We start from the raw sequence: 19,270 nt of genomic DNA, 5'->3' as shown, positions 1-19,270 counted from the left end.
TAGAAGTGATGATCAATCAAAACAATAAGATCAATTATAGGAGCATAAGTTCATATAAATAACCAAAATGTTCACTCCTACTTGGAGTGGTAGTCCTTGACAAATTAAATTAAGAAAGTGGTATATCTTGGTTAGGATTAAGTTATTATCAACAAATAAAAAGTTTAATAATGCTTTGAACTATAATTAAATCATTGGAAGGTGGTTATGGTGTGGCATGTATAGAGTAATTTTAATGTTATTTGAGTGTTGAAATAGAGAAATACTCCAATGTTTTTTTGAAAAACTAGAGTTCGAAAAAAAAAAAACTAGAACATCATGTTTAAATGAAATATGTCTCTATCCAGAAAATAGAAAAACTAGTTTTCCAGTTTTTCAAATTGTACTGAGTTTGGAGAACACAATTTATAGGTTCTTCACAATTTTACAATACAAGTTTTCCACTGTTTTCAAATGAAGAATAAACATGAACAATAAAAAAATTTAATATATATAAGCACTTTTTAGAAATGTAAAAATTAATTTGTTTATATATTTTTTTATATAAGTTACTGTCATAAATTTAATTTTTTATTATAAATCTAATATAAATAAATCTTTTTAGTTAACAATATAGCTATTTCGTGACAGTTTTTAATTTTGCATGAAATAAAAATAAATATTAAATAATTAGATTGTCACAAATACAAAATATTAACATGAGTACTATATTATATTATAAATTATGATTTTTTTTTAATGAAAATTAGTTATAATCTTTGGTGTATTTTAGTGAAAAAATTAGTTTTCACTTTTAACATTTTCCAAATTTTCATTGGAAAATTAAAAAATAAAATAAAAAGGAAAAAGGAAAAGAAAATAGATTTTTTATTGTTAAACAAACACACCCAAAACATCTTAACCATTGATTTTTTTAAAATAAACCACATTATAGAAAGAAAGAAAAAAAACAACTTGGGGTTTTCACTGTAGACTCATATGTCACTATAATTATAGACATAAAGCAGTGTAGATTATAACAATGTTTATTTTTGTTTTCATCACCAAACTTTCCTTTTCTTGATTTTGCCCTTATAGAACCAAATTGATGGCCAATTTAAGTGAATTTGTTGAGAGTGGGGAAGATTAAAAGGCATAGGACCAAAATGAAAAAATAGAGAAAAAAGGTGGCAACTTCAAAATTGACATGAAAAGTTCATTTTGATCTTCCAACTTTTCAAATTATAATTTTTTGTTATTTCAATTTTAAACAATTCCATTTAAATCCATAAATTTATTATTTTTTTATTTTTTAATCCATGATTTGAGAGGAGAGAAAGATTATTGTCGGATTCTGGTTGAAGAGAAAAAGTCTTGATTAACATCAATTTTAACCAAGAAATAGATTTTGATCTTAATATCAATGGATTTCATTTAATGAGGAGTTCCACTAGGGTATTCTTTTGAGCTAGGGTGTTCTTTTGCATTCTCATCGTCGAAAAACATAGATTTAGGTTTGAAATTTTAATTTTTTTTTATTTTGGATTGATTTGGATTTTTAGATTAATTTTAGGGTTATTTGAGACCATAAATGAATTTATTAAGATCTCAATGGTTTTTTTTAAGTGTGTTAGGTTAATATAGGTTGAAAATTAAATTCTTGTTTTAAAAAATAACATGATTAAAAAAAAATATTGTTATAATCTTCTATAAACATGTTTAAATTAAAAAATAACATGATTTTTTATATTTTTCTAAACAAAAAACATTTTAAAGCATGATTATTACCACAATATTTGAGCTTTCTAATCAAAAGTAATGTAGATCGAGAGTGGAAATAGCTTCTTTTTTTTGACAGATTACGGCAGAGTATTTGTTAGTTCCTAAGATCCGACGTCTGATAATAAAATGCAAGCAATTTCTAAAGAAGGAAGAATTAAGTTTGAGTCTGAATTTACAGAGTTCGAGCAACAATTCCAAGAAAAAATACATCCTCGTTACCATCCACTTGCAAGGAACATATTTTTATGTTTAAAGGCCTTGGTAATGAATATTATTCATCCATCGGCGGCGGCAGGATGGATGACGGCAACATTTTTCACATCGCAATCGAGTAAATTAAGAAGCCACATCAAAAACACAATCACAGAATAATTGATGAAGTCGGGAACTATAAATAAAAATCTCGAAAACAGAATTCCCAACAAAACAATTCCAGCACAACTCGCCAACATTAGCATGCACTAGGATGAATCAATCAACAATTCAAAAGGAGTCATTTAAACAGTTTGATCCCATCCATCATCGTGAGAAGTCTCAAGCTGGATTCACAAACCGTAAAATGACTAAACGTATTCCTACATCAGCCCCTAAATATTCTACACCCAGCATAGCTACTAGATATATAGGCAGCATAGCCAGCTGCCAAACCTCCAAAGCAAGGCACCTTTGTGATGTACCTGGTTCAACACAAAGGAAAACTCTGGAGAATCAAGGGAAAAAAATGCTGTACCTGTTCATATCCACTGCCAGGTAAACAAATCACGACGCCCACAGCAACTCCCCGAGTTGTATTCATGAAATTAGCTTCTGCTGCAAAAAATAGCTCTCTAAGAATCTAACATCTCATCTTGTATTTCATTAGGGGCAATAAGCCCTGGAATCGAAAGCATTCTTTGTCGCTCCCTTTCCCTATGAACAGCAGCCTCTTCTGCATAGAGATCTTTATTATCCTGCAGAAACAACCAAGCATTCAGATTGTACTAGACCGATATTGGTGGCGGAGGTATGGATATGGATTGCCGGGAAATACTTCACCCTTTAGCCAATTATTTTCTAAATGGATACCCATACCCGCTTAACCCTCATCCTACACATCAACTCAGATAAATTGTTTAACTAAGTTTGACAAATTCTACTATTAGACTTTCAGGGACTTAATTGCAAAAACATTCTTACAGGGACTAGAGAATATTTATTATATCAATTATGAGAGCAAAAAAAATTTCAAATAAGGACTAATTTGCAAGAAGAATAAAATATGGAGACAAAATAGATATTTCGTGGGGCTAATATGAACATTTGCAAAAGAGATTCTTTTTTTTTTCTAAACTGTATTTTTTAATGAGTCAAATGGATGAACTCACCCAATCCATTTAAATTGAGGTGCTTTTGGGTCAATCCAAATAGTTAATTAAATTTTATATCAGACACTTTCTGTAACCATGTCCCCTTTAAAATAGATAGGTGGGGTGTGTATGGGTTTGCTACCACTAAACCATATAATTGCGCAGAGACAATCATGACCTTGCACTTGGTGCCCACAAACATCGACATCTTTTATACAATCCACTAATTTGTAGGAATAAGGAGTTTTTACCTGAGCAGAAAATTCCTTTGATTGCACGAGAAAGTCTCGAATGTGATTCTTAAATATGGACAGGTTGTTTTTTGACTCAAATAGTCCGTTAACAAATTGAGTGACCTGAAAAAGGCCTTATTATTAGTGAGAAATCCAAAGGATGGCATTGGAGTAAAGACCATAATAAAGAAACAGGGAAGAAGCTAAATAAATGATCTCACCTCTGATGCAGTCATGTTAGGGAATGATGTGCCCAAAAGTTTAATGGTGTACTCACGAACAAACATAGCATTATTCGAATATGGATAAGGGACTGTTGTAGTATCCCACAGAGGCTCTGACAAAGCACCACTCTCCGCCTGAAATGTTGCATCCTCATTAACCATGGTGGGTACAGCCTAAAACTAAGAAAAAGATAACTGCAACACACATACCGAGCAAAATAAGTGTTGTAGCACCAAAACATGCAACTTAAAACCAGGTTTGTGAAATGTATCTGTCAATACAGCAAATATTTCCTGCTCAATTGTCAAAAAGTATGACCTGTAGAACTGATTACAGAACTCAGACGCCTGTCAAATTACACAAAAGAGTAAGCATCTCACATGGCATGATATTGATGATTGAACAGAATAGAGGGGGGGGGGGCACACCTGAAAGTTCTTCAGCATCTCCAACAATAGGTTTAGACCAGTCTCAGCTATATTCCTCTCTGTATGACGGAATGCCCATATAATTGAATCCATCACAAGCTTCAGTTGCTGGTATTGAACATGAGACAGATGACTTCAATTCAATGGGGGAAAAATTGTAAAAAGGCTGTCCCTCAAGTTTAGCCTTTTTCTGACTATTATAGTCCGACTTATCAGTCCACTCCTTCAATTATTTATCCACCACTCTAATGTAGTTTAATGAAACAAAACTGAGTGCTTCTAAGTTCTAAGATCACATTGCAAGGCTAATCTCACAAATCACTATGGAACTGAGCAACACATTAGGATCAATAGAAGAAACAAAATAAATTCAAACACCAACCTCACTAGACAAACGAATCAAGGCAGGGAAACAATGTGCAGCAATGGCACGAAGTAATGAAAAGAACTTAAGGCGATGTTCTGGATAATCCTCGAAATTTTTGGTTATCATCTGCAGCACAGAACTACTCATCTCAGTTGAACAGTTTCTAATACACAATTCCAAAAAAAAAATCAGCTTTAATCTTATATATTGATCTTCAATGACATGTGAAATGCTATGCCATATATACCACAGCATGAACCGATTTCAGGGGGAAAGTGCTAAAATGTACATAGGGTTCCTATAAGCAGCAGCATTTGATGACATGGCATCCTCCTAACTCCTAAGATATAAGCATAGCATAGGCATAGCTACATCAATCTCCAAAAAGAAACAGGAAAAAAAAGGAGCATCATGTCAAGTAAATATCAGCAGATTGAACATAGCATCTGAACTCTGAAACATGGATCGTTGTACTGTTGCTATACTGACTATCCAATCAGTATCTATATAATCTTAATGAAGCAAACATGTTGCATAAACAAATCATAAATAATGAGAAAATTGCAGGACCGGCCAGCAAATATTATACAAGGATCTATTAGTGTTGGATGCTTTTATACAACTATTGAAACACAATACGGGAACACTATGTGGAATTCCACATTCCATGCAAAAATAATATTTTACTGGTTATCATTATTCCATCCTCAAATGCTGTTGCAAGATGCAACGAAATGAAAGATGATGTGTTGACAGAAAATATCACATATAGAAGCCATATAAATGAGAACAATGATTTACAACCTCCATACTTACCTCCAATGTACACTGGAAAATAGCTTCAAATATTCGAGGTACATCTTCTATCATTGCAGCTTTGTACCTTCATCCAGGATAGAAAAATATCAGAAAGAGATATCTAACAGAAAGCATAATAATTAGGAATAGAGCATTTTGCAGTGGTCTATATTGCCTCCAAGCTGCAAGCATGGCAGAGATTATGAATATCAAGACTGATACAACAACCAAGCCTCAATCCCAAACTAGTGGGTTGGCCAAGACTGAAAAATGAAAAATAAAAAACCAATAATGTATTAATAAACAGTGATGATTAAAAGCATGCAATGCAAAAGTCTGCAACATAGGCAACTCTAACTCTATCCATTATGCATTTACAATTCGACAACTAGAGAATCTAACCCTCACCATCCACCAATGACACTACTAACTAGATGTTTGAGATCGACATTTAGTTAAGTTAATATTAATTAGTCATGCTCTATGGAACAGATTGCAGATTTTAAGTACTAAATGTTGGTAGTTTCAAGAAATACTGATCTGATCTTTCACCAAAATCATTGCGCTGCAAGCAAAGAGCATTAAGAAGGTGCAACATACTTGTTTATAATTGTTGCAAAAAGTGACAAAACTTCTGATTCCCTAGCATCTGGCAAATTCCTAGCATAATCACCAAGAACAGGATCCATCATTGGGGGCACGAACTGCTTCCCAATTTGTGGTTGATCTTCGGCCTTGTCCAAAAATGTCTCGATGAGCTTAAGTGTCTCCCTCTTAACAGACCTGTTTAGTAAAATCACATTAAAAATCAGAGAAATTTTTAATTGTCCACATCTGAAAAATGATCCAAATGATGACTCACCGCAAAAGTTTCACATAGGATGTTTTAGATGCATAAGGCCCTCCTTCTGCAATACTGCTTGATATAAGCTCACTGTACATTCTGCAAAAAAAAAAAAAAAGTGATTAACTAATAAGAGCCCGCAACATCTCTGACAACCTTGAAGATGCTTCCAAAATAGCATTAGCAAATAATGGTGAAAAGCACACCTGTACACATTAAGCATGTCCAAAAATATAAGTGAAATTTGAGATAAAAAGTATGTCCCAAGAGAATTTGCAACACTTGTATTGGTCTGCAAACAAACAAGTCAACGAGATTAGATCATCACATAGCAGTAAAATTAATAGTGAAACACCCAACAAGATCATTAAAGATAGAAAAACATTCAACCCAGTTGAGTCAAGTTTTTACCAGGGTCAGAGGCTAGTGAAAACCCAGCCCTGTTTCACCTATGTTGGGTACAGGATCAAGTGAAGGTTCACCCACCCTATCTCCCAACCCATACCCAATATGGTATTTTTAATATTTTTTATTTTTATTGTTGTGTTCATAAACCCTATAAAACAAACACAATTGTCCACCTACTTTTTTGATTCGATTGTACTATATTAATAGCAAAAATTATTTTCTTTAATTTTCCTATGTACATAATTATTATTACAATATTATATTGCAAAGCCTATGAAAAACAATCTAATAGTTGAAGTTCAATTTATAATTGTGAATACATGATAATAATGAAATGTTAATTAATGACTACTAATTAAAAATATGTAGAAATAGTATGCTGAAGTGCCTTTGTTTTATATATAACATCTTTCTTTCATGTAATAAGTTGGTATATGATGTATGTTGGGCAGTTGAAGCATACGGCATAAGTCATGGAACATAATTCAAGGCTATATACGTTATTCTAACATAAAGAGAGCTTTCATGATTCATATATAGTCATAGTAATCATTGGTGATGCTCAATGACATAATTCTATATTTTAAAATTGTATCTAGTATTAATATTTTGGGAGTGATTCCAGAAAAATAAGATATCAAGTATGTCAAATTTTAATACTATGATGTAACGGAGAATCATTGAGGTCATTTGAAACAACATACAATTAAAAACCCCATAGAAACATGGTTTGATTCCACATTACATCTCGTGACGAAAATAGAGCCATACCTGCAATATATTAAGCACAGTTCTGATCACTTCTTGATCTTTCAGAAAATCTACGCTTTGATGTGCTTGTCCTATAATTTCAGCCCATTTCTGCAAAGCAATAGTCTTATTAGCCTATTAGCTCTTAAATTTAAAACAAGAATGAAAATACTAAAATAAAACTGATTCTGTATAGTCCCCATGGTTGAGACATGGCAAGTAAACTGAAGAGATACTCCTCTCTGACTGTATCCAGGCTTCAATTTTGTTTGGTCCTAAAATATGTTCTAGTAAAAGAGTTGATCGTTCTACTCTCCAACAAAAACCATCACTAAAAACTACATCTCAGACATAATGGTTCCTCATACAAAAGGGAACAGTTTTGAAAAGCATCAGAAGACACTTGATCTTCAAAAAAACCTAATGCCAGTAAAATATCAAATTTTGATTGATTAAATGGCTGCAAAATATTAACTTCAAATTTGTTTCAATATTTTTGTGGCAAGATTTTAAATAGAAAATAATTGCAATCAAACTAAGAAAACAGGAGAAAAAGTAGGGTTGTAATTTAATAAGGAGCATTCATATTATAGTGAGGGATTTATTACTGTATGTATAGGGCCCAATCATTAACCATAGGTGTTAACAATCTAGCAAAACCTAGGGATCTATCTTTTTCTCAATAGAATTTATGCTTGAGCTACTTTAAACTGTATAGATTTCTTTTACAAAATTGGGATGTAGAGGGGGGGGGGAGACCTGGTTAGGGAGATCCATCAACCTCTGCATATATTCATCTCTCTTCTGTGGATCAGATTCTGCTTGAATCATATGGCCAACCTGTAACAAAAAGAAAAAGAAAAAGAAAAACAAGGGTCATAAAACTTCACAAATTGGTGTCAATAACTTAGTCCTCAGAAGTTATGGTGGCATACAGATTCATAAAATGTATGTATCTGATGTGGCTCGAGATCAGCAACAGTTGTTGGAAGGCCAGATAGAAGTTCAGATACAAATGGCTCACTTTCTCCAACCTAAAAACCAGATAAGCATCTTCTCAATGAATTTTTGATGCATCACAATTACAACCCAGAAGGCTAAGTGCCTTTGGAAAATAGAGGTCACCTGCACAATAACAAATTTCCGCTTGCATTTCTGGACAATTTTCAAGAATGTGTCGCAGGCCATGTCCTGGAAAATTTTGAGATGCATGTTACAGTCAAGCTATACAAGAAAAGGACCAGATATAACATAGACAACACAACACTAAATTGTATAACTGCTAAGTACTCACAAAAACTCAGGAGCTTATGTAACATTAACACATTCGATACAAAAATGATAAAATGTCTCAGTGTATGCAGCTTGTCTAGAAAATAATATAAATATCATAGAGCAACAAAAATGACCTGAACTCCAGGATGAGTTTCATGCATAAATTCGAACAATTTATTGACAACAGTTTTCAGGAACTTCCAGTGAGCTCTGAGAAATCTTGGGTACTGGCCAACGACATACCTGCAATCAGAGCAAGTTTGAAACAAGAGAATATGAATTTTGCATACTTATACAACCATATCCCCAACAAATTTACTTTAAGCTTCCAGCTATCAGTCTCAAAGGGCACATCCCTAGTAATAAAACAAGTATGAGTAGTCAATATTAAATAGATCGTAGAGAAGTTCTCTCTGTTACCCTATCCCTATTTGTTCCCTTCTTTTTTTGTGGTGGAGAAACAATCAGACTGTAGAGAGCCCAAATTGGTAATAACTGTTAAGTGAAAAAGATCTGAGACTTCTAACTCAGAAAAAGACGCTTTCAAACCCCTTTTGAAATCATAAATTCTTACATGATGTTACTCGCAATAACAGCTTTGTTATCCTTCCCTTTCGTGATTTCACATAAATTCAGCAAATCACGAATGACCATCACAAGAAATCGGTTTTCCTGCCGCAAAACAGAGATGTTGAAAATGTCAAGAAATGTATTATTGAGAAGCAAGTGATCTTGCAACAAATGAGTAAACATTAGCCAATTAAGAAATCCTTGAAATCTGAAATGGAATACATCAATGAAGAATTGAGCTCCCCTTATCATCAAGTTGTTGGGTATTAAGACAAGTATAATATCAACCCATTTACAGGAAGTGGAAACTGGGAGAAAAGGTAAAAGAAGAGTTGACAAAGATACAGATCAGAGTAGAAAGAAAGATTCATCAACAAGGATGGAACTAAATTCTTAGAAAAGCAAAACAAAAGTCACCAGTAAGTTTTTAAACACTAAGCTAAAATTAGAACAGCTGACCTGACATCCTAACAAGTTAATTACCTAATTGCAATAATTTACTTTATGAGCATGGAAATGGAGCACCCTCTTTCATACATATGACATCCCAAAACATCAGGAAATGGACAAAAGGCAATTGGTTTCCATTGCAGAATTTAACAAGTCATGAAATGATTTAAGATCCTCTAATATCGCAAGAAAGTGAAAACAGAGTTCTTTTGACATTTACCAGTATATCATCATCAAGAAGTTATTAACAAATAAGAAATTAGAATTCCATCACTTTCCTATCAGGTCTGGGATAGAAAACAATGCATGCTCATGCCAGAAAATTTTCATTTGTGCGCACGACAAAATTTTATAGAAAAACACAGATCACATGTGAATAGATAAACTTTCCTATTTCAGTTGTAAGAGGATATTTCAGCAAACTAAGGCTCCATCAGTCCAGAAAAGGTAGTTACCTGTTCCTCCATCATGGAACCAGAAATGGATCCAATTGCCCAGCATAAAGTGTTTAAGTTGTTCCAGGTCCAATCTTCACCACTCAGTTGTTTACTTAATTTCTTCAACATCTGTGTTGCACCAAAAAGGGAAGGCAGCAACATCCATTTTAAGATATCAAACTCCAGCACGCAAACACACAAAAGAGAAGCAAACTAAGCACCAACATACATTCACTAGAGATATATTCATTCTTTCATCTGTCTTGTGTGATATTCATAATAGAGAGATTAAGAGGCAAAAAGCTAAAGCAAGGAACCTAATATGATCATGAAAGTTAGCAATAAACTAGCAACAAATAAACAGGAAAAACCATGGCAGAAGAGAATGAGGGCAATCAAAAAACAAAATAGCAAAGAAAGTTGTCTTCTTACAAAGCAATGCACTTCAAAAGGTTAACCAATATACACAGTGAAAATTTTAAGAAATCAAAGCTCTAAAGAAAGATAAACAAAGTAATGCATTTATTAATCGCACACATATGGATCTACAGCTATAGACTACAAACAAGATAAGTGATAACTGCAAGGACAAAATTCCTAGAATAAATATAGTAAATGAGTTCAGTGACAGCTCTTACCTGCTTTTCAGTATCCTCATGATCAAGATGTGACAAATAGATTAATGTTTCTCTCATAATCTGCATAATTGCATTCAAATTAACCATTGAAACTGGTAACATAAAATATCCAGAAACAGAGAATGAATTCCATTGCATTAATCCTAATAAGACATTAGATCTCCAAATCAAAAACATACTGATATTGAAAAGCAGTTTGAATTTGACATCCAGCCCATTAACAGATAATGGGCCTAGCCTTGGTCAGTGTTAAAGCAAGTGTTAGAACTAACAACTATATATACTTTGAACTCCAGCATTCGAAGTATTAAGAGTACAACAGAAAATGATGCACATTATATAAAACTAACAGTATTTACATCAGTACAAATATAAACAAACCTTTCTCCACATGTAAAATGAAGCTAAGCCTACAAATAATGCCATATGCCCCTCAAGTACCTTAATTATCCGTGGTTTAATCACAGAGATCAGAGTTTCATTTTGAAAAATTCAAACCAATCACCAGTATAATCGACATTCTATATGAGCTAGCATGAGGCCCTAAAGAAGCATAAATTGTTTTCACAAAAATATTCCATATCCATATTCAAAGGCCAATATGAAATTATTACACAAAAGCTTCAGCCAAGTAAGGATATATCACCTTATATTGAACAAGAACATCATTGTCCTTCAAGGTTTCACGAACAATATTACCATTTTCATCTTCAACTATCAGAACCTCCTCGGGTTTAGCCATACGACAGATCATAAGCATTCTCAATTTGGACATTGGAGCAGCATAAAGCTGCCTCCTCTGTAAAATTTGCGACCCTAAACCATCAACCATGCCATGTAGCAAAGGCATCTGCAGATTCCGAGAATTCAGAGTCTGGAATAATTAATCTCCATTCAAATAATGGAAGTACTCTAAAATAATGAAACAAGAAACTTGTAGCCACTCCATACCAAAGAAAATACAAAATTTCTAATACCTGCACATGAATGTGTCTATGTAAAATGAGAAAACAATGAACTACAGGAAGCAGATAAGATTGGCCACCAATACAAGAAGAATGCAAGACCTCAAACCAAAAACACAACAAAGATTTCAATGAACTAAAACATTGTCACGCTTCTCATTGGATATTTACCCACACTTTTTAATTAAACAACTTTTTTCTCAAATGGGAAAAAGTGTTTTGAGAAAGGGAGGAGAAATACATAGCAAAGGATATCCAGCAAGAAAAAAAAGGACAATCCAATCTATCCATTAAAGACTCCTAGAAAAATTACAGCTACTGTAGTGTTGTCTGGATCATGGTGTATCACAAGCAAGAGATGCGAAAGGATTTACTCCTATGTATTGTTCTAAAGCAACAAAAAACAGAAGTCACAATTAGTATAAAGAAGAAAAATAATGCAGCAAAATGACGCATTAGGTGACCACCACATTAATCCACTTTACAACCACCATCTGGTAATGAATACATTCTACCTGCAATCCCATCATGTTTACAGTGGCTGCAGGAGTGTCCAGATTATGGTATGGCTCAAAAAGCTCCAAAACCAAGGAGTTCCAATAGTCCAAGCAAACCTGCAAATCATACAAGGCAGCAAAATTAGTCATGTTATAGGATTTAGAATAACAAAATAATTCACATATATATACATACATTCTACACATAGATAGAGAAAGATGAGGAAAGTGAGAGAAGGAAAATAACCACCTTAAAAACCTCAGTGTCATCAACAAATGAGATATTAATTAGATACTCAAGACCCATTAGCAGAGCAGATATATTCTCCTGAGAAGACTCCAGCACCCGAATATGAGACTGCAAAGAGATGAAGGTATCTGTAACATCATTTTTCAACAAAGAAAAACATGCAATCTTGCGACAATGCCAAGAGGCCTTGGTGCAAAATAACAGAGACAGCACAAATATCTCAAACCAGGCAGAAAAATTCTACTAGATGGATCTAATTTTCAAATTCACCATGATCTGAAATTGCAGTCATCAACAGTAAGGCTCAAAACATTCCAACATTAAAAAGCACAGAGCCCATAGACAATATTAAGCTGTTTTTTTTAAATGAGAGCACATTGATTTTTTTTTTGGCTTGCTGTATGAAACGCAACAGAGATTACTCAATTCAACAGAACAGCAGTTGGAAACCATTTGGAATCATTTATATGCCCAATTTGTCTTGTCCATATTCTCTGTGAGAGGTTCAGAAACTATATATCTTGTAAATTTAACCTTACACAAGCAGAAGTCTTCCACTGACTCATTGTCCATTTATTCCATTCTATTCAAAACAAAACACATTGCTAACCAGCACTGAAATCTAAGAGTAATTATATCTAACATAAGTGTATTAAAACTAGGTTAATCCCTCGAGAATTTATTAGAAGAATTATTTGTTCACTGAGAAATGAATATTACCTTGTAAAACGAAGTGAAAAACAGTGCCAGATTCTGAATGAATGCCTAAACATGCAACAAAAGAATAGAGCAAATTAGTGCTGGGCATTAATCCTTAATAGAACAGAACGCATTTTATTGCCAACACAGACTTGTTCTTCACTAGATCCATTTGCATAAGCCTCTGGGATCTTGGTGGTTGATGGAAGAATGGCCTGGAAAAGGATAGCAAGAAGAAAGAAGAAATAACAGTAGCTTAGAAACAGAATTATATAAATTCATAAGCATATTCCAATTGTGTCGGCGTTCCCATATCTGAACTACAATGCTCCACTGTACCTGTAACTGGACCATGAAAAAATTATACATCTTAATGTACTGCATGTTATAGAAATCCCCAAAATTAAGAGCCGCAACCTGTAAATTTCAGAAAAAAACCAATCAACACGTAATGGTTCAAGAGAAAACATTTTTTCCTACAAAACATTAACAGCATACCTCTGTCAAACACTGAAGGGTAAGGTTCCGATAAGATGGCATGGGAAAAAATTTCAGAAGTGTTTCAAGCTGTAAGGCATAGCAGGAAGAAAACATGTGAAGTAAGCACATACCATGAGAACATCCCTTAACAACTATAATAACTAATGCAAGTTGACACCTAAAGTCAATTGTTACTGTACCAACAACTATTTCTGTCTGAAAGCTATTTGATAAGATTTTACATACCAGGGGAGATTCAAAAATATAGCCCAGGGGAATCCAAGAAAGAAAAGCATGCAAGGTGGACAATGTTGCTTGAATAAGCTCGGTTCTTTGGGACGCTGATAGGACATATAAGCATAACTCATGGATGAGTTGAAACTCACTGTAAACAACAAAAGACAACTCTTGGTGAAACACATAGATAGCATCAAAAAAGCAGATGGTATGATAACGGAGAAGAGGTTTAGAAGTATTGCTGCAGTTGTATATAACATAACATGTCAGATGAAGTCCAGGCAACACTAGCACCAAGAATAGTGAGGTGGCAAAATCTAAAGAATCATTACGGAGTTAAATTATTGACAACATATTTGCCAATAAGCTAACAGACAAGAATCAAGAAGGAAAACAAAAGCATCTCATGAAATACTTGAATAACAGACAAGCAATAATAAGTGATATATGTCTCAGTGATTATCACTAGGTCAAGACAACTCCCACTGTTTTCAACTTAAGATAGAAACTAAACACAAAAATCAAGTAAGTAGCTAGAATCCCTACAGATCTCAGCAGCTCTTGTTGCCAATAGTAACTGCCTTGGTGTGCACGCACATGCACACATATAAACATATAAAGAAGCTTAGAGGGAGCCTTTTGTTTAGGGCAGACATGTGGACTAAGAACCATCTCCCTTTGGTTTGGCATGTAGAATATTTAAGTGTTCATTGTATTCTATTTTCTTGGAATTATGATTAAAAAAATTGACAGAGATGCTTAGTGGGAGTTTTTTAAGTAGAGAATTTCAATTATGTCCTTCAGCATTATATTACATGAATAATATGTATAGTTCATTAAAAGGTTTTTCACATAAAAAAATAATGTCTCATTGAATTATTGACGCCGTGATTCATAAATTTTTTACAATAGTTTCCATTAGAAAATATCCATGGATTTTAGTTCTGCTAAGTGATAGATTTCTGAAACTTGTACGTGATGACCCAATTGAAAAACAAACCGCACAAGAGCAACTAGTTTTATATTTGACTGTGTCCAGTAACTTAACAATTCCACAAACAAATAGACAACCCTACTACCATCTAGAAATGTAAAGCCCAAAGCAGTCACCTGTTTAATGATTGTTTAAGCTCTTTGATCTTCTGTTGAGTCATCTCTCCTCGTGAGAAATCAAAAACTTCTTCACTTAGAAGCTGACAGAATAGCTTACATTAGATACATATGGAAAAACCGAGAATCTTTCAAATGTGTGTACACACACACACACACACACACACACACATATATATAGAGTGAGACTTACTTTCAATATAACCATGCAATTCTCACATATAGTTTCACTAGTTTTTGCCGCTGCAACAAGATCAGGAATAAAGCTTCGCCACCTAGCTGGCCACTCATGCTTGAGAATCTACATGGGATCAGTACCATAATTATTCATGTTATAATATATGTTCGAATAAAACAAACTAAAACTTACATTAATTGACACAAAATATAAAAAGAACTCTTAAAATTTCAATCTAAAAAACAACTGAGACAAACATTTCTTGAATTCAATGATAACTGGAAAGATCGCACTTGAGAGATTAATTATAAATAAAAAGCAATCCCACCATAAGTGTTTCCGATTGTCATAGATATAATGCATGACACAAGATAGGATATCCAAAAAACCAAAACTAACTTGTCCATGGATTCTTATTCAAATCATACCTGGACCAAAGTAACATTGAGCTTGTTTACATACAGCCTTTCCATTCGAAAAGACGCCTCATTACTTGAAAGCTATTTAAGAGATCCAAAATGGTTAAATTTTATAACAGGTAGAGAAGTTCAAGATATTAAAGAAAATTAGCGAAGCTCACTTCTCTCCAAACCCACAACTTTTAGAAGTAGCTACCTGTACAATGACTTCAGAAATATAATTTTTCATTCCATCTCGTTGTTCAACAGGCAATGCATTCCATCTATATTTTATAACACCCTCTAGGACCTGCACAAAAATTAAAAAATGTCCAAAAACAGCTGCTCAGTCACTGATTCTCCAATGAACTAAATCATCAGCCAGTTAATTGCCCATGCCACAAAAGTAAATCCAACTGTCCTCTTCTTGGACAAGACTTGCAGAAAAAACACAGCAAGTAATCTCTTGTAAAATCATCACCAAGATGGGAGTAAACAAAACTTAATAAATAAACAACTACATAATGTATGTGTTCATTGCATAAATTACAGAACTCTCTGTTCATGTGAAAAGGGTAGCTGTAGACTTATTTTAGAAAAGAGGAAGAAGATGAGTTGAATCAAAATGAACATATATTCTCCCTAACTTCTATTGCAGAGGAAGGAAAAACGTTATTTAATGTCAGACTTGAGCCTTGATTAACATCATTAATTTGTGCCTTCTCCCTTGAGAGTAATGAGCTTCCTATACATTTTCGAGACATCACCTTTGCAGTCTATCAGCTTCCTGTATATTTTGAAGACATCAGCCTTTAAATCCTTCATTTTATTAATGCAACCAATAAAATACTCCTGTGGGTTAATGCCAAAATAAAAGATTATTCATATATTTCTTTTCTTTACTTCTAGCCATACCCAAACAATTTCATATTTTAGTAGATCATCGGATGTGTAAGCAATGGACGAACATCCATAATTCAGACCCTGAGAAGGCATAAGGACTCATCTACAAACATTTTATCAAGTCTACGCTCTGCATAGTCCATTCACCCTCTGATAGGGTATACGAGGCCACCCTCCTATACCCTTGCATGATCTTGGTGCATATACTAGCACTGCACCCTTGCATGGCCTTGGTGCATATACCAGCACCTGGGCATTTATCCAGGAATGCAATGTCATTGACATTGGCCTTGAAATGTTTTTATGTCCCATGACATGTCTGAAAGATTTTTCATCATCATGCAAATGGCTAAAAGAACCTTCTACTCAATTCATATAAGCATGTATAACAATCAAGCAAGTGAAATTTCTTTGGAAGAATGATTGAAATGAGAACAGGATTAGGCCCAAGTCTCAAGGTAGCAAATGACTATCTTCAAAAAGCCACTTTCATATGATTGGAAACATCATTTCCTATTACTGCAATGCTGGATTAAAGATTGATAATAATGCATGTGTTTTTATTGGGAAGTGCCATTAGGCTCTTTTCTAGATCTCACAAAACCTGGTATAAAAGAAAAGACTAGACTTTGTAAAACACAAACTACCATAATATTTGATGAATCACAGCAGATGAATGTCGCAGTCAACTAGATTAAACAAGTTTGTGCGTGTGTTTTCTAGAGCTTTCAGAATTGATGCCTACAGCTAGATGTCAAATTATGACTATAAGCATCTGCAACAACAAACCATAAACGATGACTTGCTTCATAGCTTCGAGGGGGGGATCATCCTTAAGTAATAATAAAAAAAAAAAAGTATTTTAATGGACTATGTGACAACTAACCTGCAAGGCAAAGAACTTGGTGTTTAGGTTCTTTGTATTTTGTAGAATGTGCACTACTTGAAGCCACATATCTGGATTGCTTTGCAAGTCCTGCAAAATGCGATCAGCAGCTGCCCTCTGTAAACAATAAAAAAACAAGATGCGCGATTATAAGACGTCTAGTAAACAATGGGAAACCCTAACCCCCAGTGCAATAGACGCTCAGAAAAACAATAAAATTATATTGCCAGATTTCAAATTCACCCATATCTGAAATAAAATCTAATAAAATTAATAATAATAATAATAATATATTACTGCCTCACTGCTCACAGAAAGTAATCAAACACTCTTAATAAACTCTAACCCTTGGATTGAAGAAGAGTGGAATTGTTATATAAGCGTAGCATTTGAAATGGAATAAAGAAAACCTGACCTCTTCTTTAGATCCAGTGCCATAGAAGGCAGCAACAGTAGCATCAAGTAAAGGAACATCAATCGCCTGACTTAAATCCCTAAATTTCTCTGCCGCCATAACCAAAGAAGTCATTACTACTGATTTTAAACCCACACAAAACCCTAGCTGCTTCCACTACTTCTACCACCAAACCCTAAGAGAGAGATTAAACGAAAAGGCGAAGTTTCTAGAGAGAGAAAAAGAGAGAGAGAGAGAGAAGGGAGCGGGGAAGGGTTTTATGTTTGTTGTCGTGAGCAAACAGTTTAGAGAGAGAAATCAGAGAGAGAAGGAATAATTTATATTTATATATAGGCACGCAAGACTGCTTGAATTTTAAGCAGAGAGGGAGAGTGATAGACTTTGAATTCTTGACTTTTTTTTCCTCATTTAATTCACTAATTCATTACGTTACGGTCCGAGGAGGGAGGGGGGGGGGGTTGTGGCCTTCTGTGGTTGGTTTTAATGAAATAGGGTTTTATTGTGAATATTGGATTATTTTATTTATGGAGTTAATTTCAAATTATTTCTATCATGGTTCTCCTAAGGTTCCGCCTAAAGTTTTAATTGTACATTAATGTTTCCCAATATTTGAACCCAGCTGATGGAAAACAGCTTTTTCGATCTCTAGATTTTTAAAATTTTATAAAATATAATTTGATAAAATTAGATTTTTTTTATCTAAATAATACCACGTACTTTATTTATTTTTTAAAATAAAAAATTTTAGTTTATCTTTTTAATTTTAAAATTTTGTGCAATCATCCACTAACAAACCAAACCATCATATTCGATAAAACTAATATGATATTATATAAATGTTAACTAGTTAAATTAAACTATTATGATAGTTTTTTTTTAAATAGTAAAAAGTGTATTAAAAGACCAGTAATGAGACTTTGATCAAAGATGCTTAAGAATTTAATTAATATACTTCTTTAAAATATATGTGCAAAAGTGAATTTAAAGAAAATATCAAAAAATAAAGAACAAAGTCTTGATTAATTTGATTTATATTAAAAAAAAAAAAAAAAGACTTGTAGGGAAGCATCAAAAATTAAAATAAAAAGATTCAAATCTGTCAATTTTAACTTTTTACTATTGTTTTAACCATAACTAGAGCTATAAAATAAATTTTGATGTGATTTCAATTACATTGGAAAGTAGACATCTATACATTTTCAATGACAAATGAGAGACCTTCTAATTCATCAAGACTAGGGATAATTACAAAATTCAACTTTAGTCTTTTTTTAATTAGTTCGGCTATTATTTATTTCTCTTTTAGTTTATTATATGACTTACAAAATTTAAAGGTTATTTGGGTTATGTTTTATTTTATTATTTTAGTTATTCTTGGCTTTTAATATATTAAGGCTTATTTATCAAGTTTGGATCTATTACATGAATTTAGAGTTATCTTTTTTATTATATAAACCAATTGTTAATATTATTTTGGGATTGATGAATTCTTATCTAAGGTTGCCACATATTGTGGTTGAGTAATTCTCATACTAAATTCTTGATTGAACCTGCAAACTTTTTAAAAGATTTATCAACTTTGTTGTGATTTATACTTTTCGTTCACGTCTTGTTATAGGCGAGTGATAGAGTGATCAATTGCATATAACTTTGGTTCTTTAAGGCAAGGTTCTTATAAGATGCAAACATTTCTTCAAACCTCAAATTAGCAATCTAAGAGAC

At 33.3% G+C, this 19,270-nt stretch overlaps 1 protein-coding gene across 3 annotated transcripts; it reads right to left on the bottom strand.

Moving 5' to 3' along the window:
• Nucleotides 1-2,133: 2,133 nt before the first annotated feature.
• On the bottom strand, nt 2,134-17,910 carry LOC118038724 (protein EXPORTIN 1A). Of its 3 annotated transcripts, none has more exons than XM_035045140.2 (32): nt 17,549-17,910; nt 17,134-17,250; nt 15,562-15,654; nt 15,375-15,446; nt 14,962-15,069; nt 14,769-14,851; nt 13,668-13,806; nt 13,440-13,508; nt 13,281-13,358; nt 13,094-13,156; nt 12,963-13,007; nt 12,243-12,350; nt 12,008-12,109; nt 11,177-11,380; nt 10,531-10,590; nt 9,911-10,021; nt 9,010-9,107; nt 8,570-8,678; nt 8,286-8,351; nt 8,096-8,194; nt 7,920-8,000; nt 7,182-7,271; nt 6,209-6,294; nt 6,021-6,101; nt 5,759-5,941; nt 5,177-5,243; nt 4,376-4,486; nt 3,994-4,101; nt 3,775-3,912; nt 3,562-3,699; nt 3,359-3,463; nt 2,134-2,711 (listed from the first exon to the last, which is right to left on the bottom strand). In XM_035045140.2, the coding sequence occupies exons 1-32, from the start codon at nt 17,660-17,662 to the stop codon at nt 2,589-2,591; spliced, it is 3,249 nt and encodes a 1,082-aa protein (XP_034901031.1). In that variant the 5' UTR covers nt 17,663-17,910; the 3' UTR covers nt 2,134-2,588. The 3 variants fall into 3 exon arrangements, with proteins under 3 accessions (XP_034901031.1, XP_034901029.1, XP_034901032.1); XM_035045138.2 differs by having other exon boundaries at nt 11,177-11,404; nt 12,011-12,109; XM_035045141.2 differs by having other exon boundaries at nt 12,011-12,109; nt 17,549-17,909.
• Nucleotides 17,911-19,270: the final 1,360 nt, after the last annotated feature.

Source organism: Populus alba, chromosome 19, assembly GCF_005239225.2.
Source record: "Populus alba chromosome 19, ASM523922v2, whole genome shotgun sequence".
Lineage (NCBI taxonomy): Eukaryota > Viridiplantae > Streptophyta > Magnoliopsida > Malpighiales > Salicaceae > Populus > Populus alba.
The sequence above is the reverse complement of the archived record's forward strand: the minus strand, read 5'-3'. Positions and strand labels throughout refer to the sequence as shown.